The sequence below is a fragment of the Apis dorsata genome, unplaced genomic scaffold (genome assembly GCF_000469605.1).
Source record: "Apis dorsata unplaced genomic scaffold, Apis dorsata 1.3 scaffold_407, whole genome shotgun sequence".
Taxonomy (NCBI): Eukaryota; Metazoa; Arthropoda; class Insecta; order Hymenoptera; family Apidae; genus Apis; species Apis dorsata.
In genome coordinates, this window is record NW_006263665.1 from 327,227 (window position 1) to 336,998 (window position 9,772).

At 33.2% G+C, this 9,772-nt stretch overlaps 1 protein-coding gene across 10 annotated transcripts in view; it reads left to right on the forward strand.

Moving 5' to 3' along the window:
- LOC102676012 (calcium-binding mitochondrial carrier protein Aralar1) overlaps positions 1–8,739 on the forward strand; it is a 17,916-nt gene extending 9,177 nt beyond the window's left edge. For 6 of the 10 annotated variants that reach the window (XM_031512265.1, XM_031512263.1, XM_031512269.1 and 3 more), the window contains 18 exons: positions 1,945–2,001; positions 2,209–2,351; positions 2,427–2,542; positions 2,611–2,750; positions 2,815–2,961; positions 3,039–3,183; positions 3,263–3,356; positions 3,738–3,773; positions 4,427–4,517; positions 4,648–4,723; positions 4,927–5,045; positions 5,121–5,291; positions 5,383–5,523; positions 5,607–5,801; positions 5,902–6,004; positions 6,182–6,202; positions 6,652–6,742; positions 7,040–8,739. In XM_031512265.1, the coding sequence (XP_031368125.1) occupies positions 1,945–2,001; positions 2,209–2,351; positions 2,427–2,542; positions 2,611–2,750; positions 2,815–2,961; positions 3,039–3,183; positions 3,263–3,356; positions 3,738–3,773; positions 4,427–4,517; positions 4,648–4,723; positions 4,927–5,045; positions 5,121–5,291; positions 5,383–5,523; positions 5,607–5,801; positions 5,902–6,004; positions 6,182–6,202; positions 6,652–6,742; positions 7,040–7,217 (2,064 nt within the window). In that variant the 3' untranslated portion in view covers positions 7,218–8,739. Of the gene's footprint in view, positions 1–236; positions 638–1,944; positions 2,002–2,208; positions 2,352–2,426; positions 2,543–2,610; positions 2,751–2,814; positions 2,962–3,038; positions 3,184–3,262; positions 3,357–3,737; positions 3,774–4,426; positions 4,518–4,647; positions 4,724–4,926; positions 5,046–5,120; positions 5,292–5,382; positions 5,524–5,606; positions 5,802–5,901; positions 6,005–6,181; positions 6,203–6,651; positions 6,743–7,039 lie in introns of those variants that run through there. The other 4 variants (XM_031512268.1, XM_006619386.2, XM_031512264.1 and 1 more) reach the window with 4 other exon arrangements.
- Positions 8,740–9,772: the final 1,033 nt, after the last annotated feature.

Here is a 9,772-nt window from a genome sequence, read left to right on the forward strand (position 1 = left end):
AGGGAACAAAAAAAGGAACGTTGGAATGAGATTGAGTGCATGTGATGAGGAGTAGAATAAAAAAGGACAGGAAACTCTCATGTGGGTTAAGATGATAGTGATGGGTTCGAGTCACTCATGATCATTCGATATTATTTTTGTGACATTCGAATAAATGAAGGATTGTTCAATCAATTTAAACTATATCTTGATTTTCTGTATTTGCCTCTTTGTAATAATATACACAAATTTGTAGGTTTCCTAAGGAATCTTATTTACACAAGAAATTAAGAGAGGAGAAGAGATGACGAGCTATCGCTGAAAGCAGAAGAAAAAGGCAACAGTCTTTTAGAGTGGTGGAGGGAGTAGTGGCAATGTTCTCTTTTCGTATGACAAGGCTGAATCAGTATCATCGTGGCTATTGCGCGCGAGACACTATTTCTCTTATTCTCTCATTCTCGCTCTTTTATTGCAATTGTACATATGTGTTACGCGCGTGCCATTGTTCATACGTACTTGCTGATCATTTTTTACGTTATCTTCAATATCAGTATGCTGATTGCAAAGCTTTGAGGAAACAATACGTGATCGCCCCCCACTTTTATTGGATCCTTTTTGTTTAAACAATCAAAGAAAGAAGAATCCAAAGACTATAATGGTATGTGAGAAACATATGTAAAACGTTGTTTTATCAGTTAGAACGTTTATATGTAAGTGTTATAAGAAGTGCTAGTTTCTTTGCTCGTTTTTATTCCCTTTTATTTTATAAATCTTAAGGAGCTTATCTTATAATTTCAATTTTATACATCTTCTTTAATAATCTTCCTATGTGTGATTAGTTATGCTGTCTCTGTTTCTCCTTGGTGAGATGATCAAATTATCATCTTCTAGCTAAAGTTGGCATATTGTTTGACTAAGTTATATCATTATTGTATTATTTTCTGCGTCAAGTTCTCGAGCATTGCGCGACCATGAAAAAGTAAATTAATAGTAAGTCGGCCTGTTATTCATGTGATTAACATGTGACCCGCCTACATAAATTCATTATAATTTTTTTAATTTTTTCTTTGATGGTTCTTCTCTTCTTCAAATTTTTAAAAATATATAATTAGATTATGTAAGTTCTTTATTAAATGGGACAATTTTTAATATATATCGTAATTAGTACTAAAATTTTACGATAATTGAATGTACCATATACAGTTTCAATTTCAAGGCTTTATAGACATGCAAAGGCAGGGAGTCCATGAAAATTTAATTCTCTATTCGATCTGTGGGTCGCGTTCAATCACTTGACTTTGTTCTTTCTTCGTATTTTGCATGTGACAACGTTTATGGTGGCTTGGTTGGAAGTGCAAACATATAATTCTTGGCAGAATTATTAAATAAACGAGATCGTGATCCCTTTTTACAATGGTGTTGTTAAGTTCAGTCGTGCCTTTGAACTTCGAACTGTGCAATTCTACGACTATTATAATGTTAAGTGCATATAAATTTATCCTTAATCATATTATTAACCGGTTGTGTTTATATCTCATCCGATGTGTTTTATATTAGCGCCACTGGCGTTATTACAAATATTCGTATCTATAATTTACGTAATAAGTGCAAGCAATAAATGCAACCTTTTATATCATGTGATGATAAATTGTATCGTTGATAACCCGTGGTTCATAAACACTATTTAAAAGTCTTCTTGGCTCCATTCAGCGATAATGCTATTATATTATTTGTTTGTCAATGTTCGATACAAGAAATCAGACTTATTGTGAAATTTATAATAATGTATAGTTGTGAAGAAATGCTGAATTTTTGTCCTTGAAATATTAATATTGATAGTCAACGTCATTCGTAGGACACTTCAACTCTATCATTATTTAATTTTAAGAGAATTTTTTATCTCAAAATAAATAGTTTTTTTTTTTTTTTTTTCAAAAAGTTATTAATCTTACTTGTAATTTTTAGGGTTCTGGATATTTAAAGCGTGCAAATACTGAACGCCTCCATGAAATATTTAATCAGGTAAATAAATCAGTTTGAGTTAATTTTTATAATACAATAAGATTTTAATTAATTTTTTAAAGATTTATCAAGTTAAATGATTTTATCAAGAAGATAACAATATATTAAGATATGTATTAGATAACAATATATTAAGATAAAATTGCCCGATCGATAGATTTAGAAATAAATTTACTTATAAACTTTTTTTTTTTAAAAAACTTACAGTACGCTTCACAAGAGAAAAATGGCGAAAGGTTTATGACCTCGTCTGACTTTGTCCGAACTTATCTTGGACTCTACACCAACCCTGATTACAATCCTGACTCCGTCAATTTGCTGGCTGGTATCGTCGATACCAGTAAAGATGGGTTTGTTTCCAATTGTATTTTTTCTTCTTTTAATGTCCATGAAAAATAACTAATAATAGGTGAATATTTTTCCAGACTCATATCATTCGCCGAGTTTCAAGCGTTCGAAGGATTGCTTTGTGTACCAGATGCTTTGTATAAGACAGCTTTCCAACTGTTCGATACTAATGGAAATGGAATGGTTGCATTTGGTGTGTAGAGATTTTATTCTTAAAAGCGATTAACAATGAATTTCCATCTCGTATTATTCACTTTTCAGATGAGTTCGCTGAGGTGATGCGGAAAACGGAACTCCATCGGCGGATGCCCTTCAATATGGATAGCAGTTTCATTAAACTTTATTTTGGAAAGGATAAACAGCGACTGATAAGCTATGCGGAGTTCAGTCAATTTTTGCACGTAAGTTTTTCAATATAATAGAAATTTCTTATTTCTAGAACGTTAGGATATCTCGTTTATTTAGGATTTCCATGAAGAATACGCGACAGAAGCATTCAAGAAATTCGACAAGGATGGGCAAGGTTTCATTTCGGCATTAGATTTTCAAGATATCATGCTCAGCATTAAGAGTCATTTATTAACTAAGGATGTAAGAGACAACTTGGTCGCTGTAAGTAATCAATTTAGAACGATAAATTCCTTTATCGATACTGATGGGAGTGACTAATTGCTTTATGGTAATTATAGGCAGCTAGCACCGGACAAGGTGGACGTAGCAAAGTCAGCTTTCCATATTTTATGGCGTTCAATTCCCTCTTGAATAATATGGAGCTCATTAAACGTATTTATCTCAACGCGACGAATGGCCACAGATTCGAAGAGGTTACCAAAGGTATTTGAATTTTACCATACATTGAAAAAGGAAGGGATTTTTTTTTTTAGTAAAATGATAACACGATTAATTGCTTCAGAGAGGTTCCTTCATTCCGCACAAATGATGTCGCAGATTACGCCATTGGAGGTAGATATTCTGTTCCAGCTATGCGATCTGCTACATCAAACTGGGTGAGTATCTCCAATCCTGAGAGCGAGCCATTCTCCTTGGCATCGATCGTTCAGAAAAAGGTCACGTGGAATGAACAAAAATATGTTATAATTTTCCACGCTGACCTGGTCAACGAAAAGCAGTTATGAATCATTATACAATTGATATGCTATCGTTGCACCAGCAAGCAAACATCGTCATCATCCAAAATATGTCGAATGTCTCTTGGCAAAGGAAGGATGAAAATTAAATCTGTTAAGTAAATCACTTTTAAAAATCGCCTTCTATGCCTAATAAGAAATTACAGTTTCCCATATAATAATTTTCGATCTTTTGCAAACGCCAATTAAAGTTTTCATGATTGAATACATTTGTTTACGTGTTTACGCTGCCTGGATCAGATCTACGGAAGATGACGAGGCAGATTCGCGGCTTGGGTGCGTCTTTGTATTACAAGAATAATCACGTGCTATAAATCCGTTTTAAAGCATAAACGTTGGCCTCGTGCGAAAATAATGGGAATTCTTTTCAAAAAACACGGAAACAATGAATTTGGAAAAAAATTAATTTCAAAAGTATATTTTTTTCGTTTTAACTTAAATATATATATATATACATATTTATGTAAGTTATAAATATTCTTATCTGAATTCCACGTTTGCTGTTTTTTGCATAAAGATAATTCCTATTTTTTTTGCTAATGTATTTGTATGTACATAAATCGATAATATACACATTGTCTTCACCTACTTTCTTTAGCATTTATCTTAGGACGATGGTATTTGTAAACGTTTGCACATTGTGGGCACTAATGATATTCCATTTTATCCGATGCTATTGACAAACTTAAGGATAATGTTTAAGGAACTCTTTTATATTGACAGGATCTACTTTTATTATTGCTCGAAGCAGTGCCATCGACGTTGTTATTATTATTATAATATTCATCCTAGAAATACCTTATTCATTTATTTCTTTTTTCAAATTTCTTTCTTCCTTTTCTATCCAATTTGTTTTTTTCTTAATCTGCTTTATCTTTGCTACGTGGCTACGGATCTACATATTGAGCACACATTTTCTCGGATTTCAGGAAAATAATGTACAGCGATCTTGTGGCTCTTACTCCTGAGCAATATTTCAAGCAAATCACGAAACGCTTAGCAGAGATCAAAGCGGTATCGGTAAGTGTGGCCACACAAGAAGATCACTCAAGCCAATCAGCTGATACCAGAATTACCAGATGGAAACATCAATTTACATCAATCAAATTATGTCAATTTTGTTGTTCAATGGTCAGTATTTTTGTTTCAGAGTCCTGATGAGCGTGGAGTGATCGTACAGATACTCGAAAGCGGTTATCGGTTCGTTCTAGGGTCCATAGGTGGAGGTAAGTTCAATGATCCTTGTTATCTATTTTCTTTTTTATACAGCCATGAAGGATTTTGGAATTCCAAGCTCATTAATTCTTCTAATTTAATAAATAAAAATGATTAGGAAAATTGTTTTTTAATTTCTTCAACTATTCAATGAAGAATGGAGTTATACAATAGTTGGAAATAAGAAAAACTAGATGCAGAATGTTTTCTTTAGCTGTTGGCGCTACAGCCGTATATCCTATTGATTTGGTGAAAACAAGAATGCAGAATCAGAGGACTGGATCGTTGGTTGGGGAGCTAATGTATAGAAACAGCTTTGACTGCTTCCAAAAGGTTGGAATCGAAAAGTCTCGCTACGATACATTGCCTGCATTTTTAATTATGAAGTTGGTGTCCTGCGTTTGACAGGTGATCCGGCACGAAGGTTTTTTTGGCCTTTACCGAGGTTTGTTACCTCAACTGATGGGTGTAGCACCAGAAAAGGCCATTAAGCTGACCGTTAACGATTTTGTCAGAGATAAGTTCATGGATAAAAAAGGAAACGTGCCCCTTTACGGAGAAATTATATCTGGTGCTTGTGTAAGTGATCCGTAAGAATATCCTTTGACATTTCATTACAGATGATCGATCTTTATTTTAAATATATAGTAAAATTTCGTTTATTTTTCAGGCTGGAGGTTCTCAAGTTATATTTACGAATCCTTTAGAAATTGTGAAAATTCGATTGCAAGTGGCTGGAGAAATAGCAGGCGGATCTAAAGTTAGAGCTTGGACTGTCGTAAAAGACTTAGGCTTGTTTGGCTTGTACAAAGTGGGTACACGATTAATCTATCAATCAAACAAGAAACGTGACATGTAATGCAATGAAAAAATTGGATTTTTTTTATATTTTAGGGTGCTAGAGCATGTTTCTTGAGGGATATTCCTTTCAGTGCAATTTATTTTCCAGTATATGCTCATACAAAGGCACGATTAGCGGATGAAGGAGGTTATAATAATCCTCTGTCGTTATTAGTATCTGGTGCGATTGCTGGTATTCCTGCAGCAGCGCTGGTCACTCCTGCAGACGTAATAAAAACTAGATTACAAGTATGATTTTTCTATACTAAATTTTTTTATTCATTCATTATTCTTTAAGAAGAAGAAGAAAAAAAATTAACTTTACATTAACACATTAATTTAATTTTAGGTTATAGCGAGACGAGGTCAAACGACATATACTGGGTTACTAGACTGTGCAAAGAAAATTTACAAGGAAGAAGGTGCAAGAGCATTTTGGAAAGGAGCCACAGGTATAAGATTCTATTTTGAAATAATATTAAATTCGGGACAAATTTCGTAGCTATATCGGGTCGTGACATTTATTTTAAGTTCTACTTTGAGAAAGTTAGTAATACATTTTTGATTTGGTCGATCGCATGCGTGGGCGTTGGCCCTACTGCATCTATCGACTATTCTTTCTCCAATATGACTTGGCAACTTACTTCTAAGTGAGTACTTCTTTTTCTCTCTGCCTGCCAATTATCGTGATTTTTTCCATTTCCCAACCACTCTCTTATTTCTTCGTTTAGTCATTTTTTCTTTTAATCCGTTTGTGTAATTGTTTTTTTTACTAGGTTTATTGTTTTGTTATGCAGAGTGGTTGTCAGAAAACATTACATCGCACGGTTTATCTTTAACTTAATTTTTCTTTCATTCTTATCCATTATTTATTAATTTATGATACTAATCACGTTCGTTGTCAATTTTAGTCCAAGGGAGGAGATTTTTCGAGTATTTTCAATGTTCAATCTGAAGATGTGTCTATTCATAGAAGGTCATAACATTCATATTCACTTTTAAGATTCAATTCTTTATTCAGACAAAGAATATAAACCAGTGTGTGAAAATTTAATAATTATCAAATGATTTTATTCATAATATTCCTTCCATTTTACAGCCCGAGTATTCAGATCATCACCTCAATTCGGCGTCACCCTTTTCACTTATGAACTTCTGCAAAGGCTGTTCGTAGTTGATTTTGGTGGAACGTGAGTATATATTTTATTCATATTTACTAATTTTTATTTGCTTTCAATAATCATTTATTCATTTCGATTAAGTATATGCAAATTAAGAAAAATTGAAACTCATTGTTTTGGTAAGTATATTCTTAAGAAATTAAAATTTTGTTTTTATCTATACGTTCAATTTGATTATTACAAATTTTCAATAAATCCAAACACATATTAGCCAAAAATGTATCGTTATTTATACAATAATTTTTTTTCGAAATTATTATTAATTTATTATTAATTTCGTATAATTTGAAACGATTCAATTTTCAGACGACCTACGGGATCGGAGCAAAAGGTGCCTGCGATAGGAGTGGCAGAAGAGATTCGATCGACTAATCCAGACCATATAGGAGGCTATCAGATTGCCTTACCGATCTTTACCGGCATCGAAACAAAATTTGGTCTTTGCCTGCCCAGGTTCCAAGCAGTAGAAAAAATCAGAAAGTAACGTCATCGTTTCAGCTTCAGCTAGATGATGAAGCTTATAGCGACCTACTCATCATTACAGAATTTCGTATCAAATCGCTGAAAATTCAGACTATCTGAGAAAAATGAGTGAAACGAGCTCCACAGAATCATAAACCGAATAAAATGATAATCCGTCGATTGATCGATATGATAAATTCAATCTGGATAAACATCATAAGACATAGAATCCTTAAGAATAATGACAGTGTTGCAGGATGTTAAATATGACACGAAAGAAAGAAAAACTTGGAAAAAGAAAGAACTTGGAAAGATACTCCTTCAAATACGACATATTACATACGAGAGTTAAAAGTAAAGTGTTAGATAGAAATATGGTGAAAATTGCATATTCTATCCGAGATTATTACGTAGATTATTATGTCTAGTTTGTTTAACGAAATTGACGATAAAAAAAAGGATAGCGTCAACACGCACAACCTTCTTCGTGATAATCGGTTCACCGAAATCGAGATAGCAATTGTGAGAAAATCACACACAGGGTTTAGACAAGTTAAATACAGACGGTTTAGCCTAAAAGACATTATTGAAACGAGTGCAGCCTTTTTACGCTTATGTTATGCAAGTGTGGAGCTCGAATGGATTGGCGATGCGAAGAAGTAGATGAAGTTATCTTCTTTGTACATTTTCTTTTCTATAATCTTGTATTTTTCACATTTCACCCATTGCACCCGATTTAAAAAAACAGCGAACAAAATACAAGCTATACATGGTTAGCAACGCTTATCTCTTTTATTATTACTTTGCATTAAGTAGGATTTTCTATGAAAATTGATAAACTGAAGAAAATTGATAATTTATCGAAGAAATATAAACGAAGAAAATGGTGCGAAGGGTGAAATTAGAATTAAAATATTTAATCCCAAATCTGGTTTGAAGAGAGAAAGAGAGAAAACCGGTTCGTGCTTCAAACCTTGCTTTGTGCCGCTGTGGTCACCATATTACTTTTTCTACTTTTTATATATGGATCGAAGATATACTCGTTCGTATATGTATTTGTATCGAAGAGTTCACACTATTTTTGTAGTGTTCTACTCAATTGGAGCGGAAATAGAGGTTTCATAACAGGATTTCTGTTTTCCTAAGAATGTTGGCAGGTTTCAAAATTGTCTTACCGCTTCTCTCAACCCTTTAGAATCGCTTTTTGAGCTTTTTATGAAGCCCCGGGAGGGCTGTACAAGTTATTGATCTCTAATTTACTGATCGACGGCTGTAGAGTTCCGCCATGTTCGCCTATTTTCTACTCTTCTTCTAGTCGCAACTGCCATTCGTTTTCTTATTTCTTTTTCGATATAACAACGGTATATTAATTTCGTTTGATCGATAATTATTATCTCGATGATATTTGACTTTTAATAATATGTAGAATTTTGTTCATTCTATCGCACAGCGAGATCAGAGGCTATGCCGCTATACATTTATTTCTTTTTTTTTATCTAAAATTAGTGAAAAATATTCAAACATTCTGTATCACACGAGATTCTCAAACTATCAGGAATCACGTTATATTTTGTCCTGTCTCAGACAATACTCTGACTAGAGTTAAGAGTCTTGTATGATATTATGAGAATGTTTTAGAACATGTTTTTCTCGTAAACATTTTCGTCCGCTTATTAAAGTAAACTCGGTGTGGCCTCCACGCGTTATCTATGGAAAGATAAACGAGTTCTATTTATAAGTAAGAATTTAGTCGAGAGTTCGAGGAATGTTTTAAAATGATAAAAAGAAGGACTGGATCCTTCATCCCTAGTTAATGTTCACGAGTCTCGAGCTATTTTATATCACACGCATGGATCGAGAAAACATTGTGAATTCTTAAAACGATCGTTCAAAATATTCGAAGAGTCGATATACAATGGTCCAATATTTCTTAAGAAAAGAGAATGAAGAAAATTTTTTTTCTCATGTATCAAGATGTTCAAGTGTATAAAAATTTCTTGATCCTGGTTTGTCGGTGGTATCTTTGATAATTTTGAACGATTGGAATATGACCAATATCGATCAATATTGGTTTCTCGTCGAGAGGTCTAAAAGGCCGTGAAACGCTCCCTCCCGCAGTTCGATAATATATTATTAACAATATACGTCGGCTCGTACTTGCTGTAGAGAAAATTAGACGGCTTGGGACAAGTTTTCGATACTTTCGATCGAACATTTCGAAGTGTGCAGGCACAGATTCGCGAAAGTAATAATTGTACCAAGCTTTAAGATCAGCATTATTACAATATTTTTAAAATACTTTTCAAAAGATAATTTTTTATCATTGTGCTCAGAGAACAAATACTTTAGAATGCTTTAGATTTTATAAATTTACCATTCGCTTCTTTATAAGAATTTCAAATTAGCATTCATTTAAGCAACATTGTAGAAATTTATTAAAGTTTATTGTTGCTACCGATTGTCAGCGAAATGCGATTCACCAGCATTTTTCACTACCAGCTATTGCGTATTTCTTTTTGTGTGCATGTTGTTGATCAAGATCTCAGATTATTGCCTATAAAATTAAAAAAAAAAAAA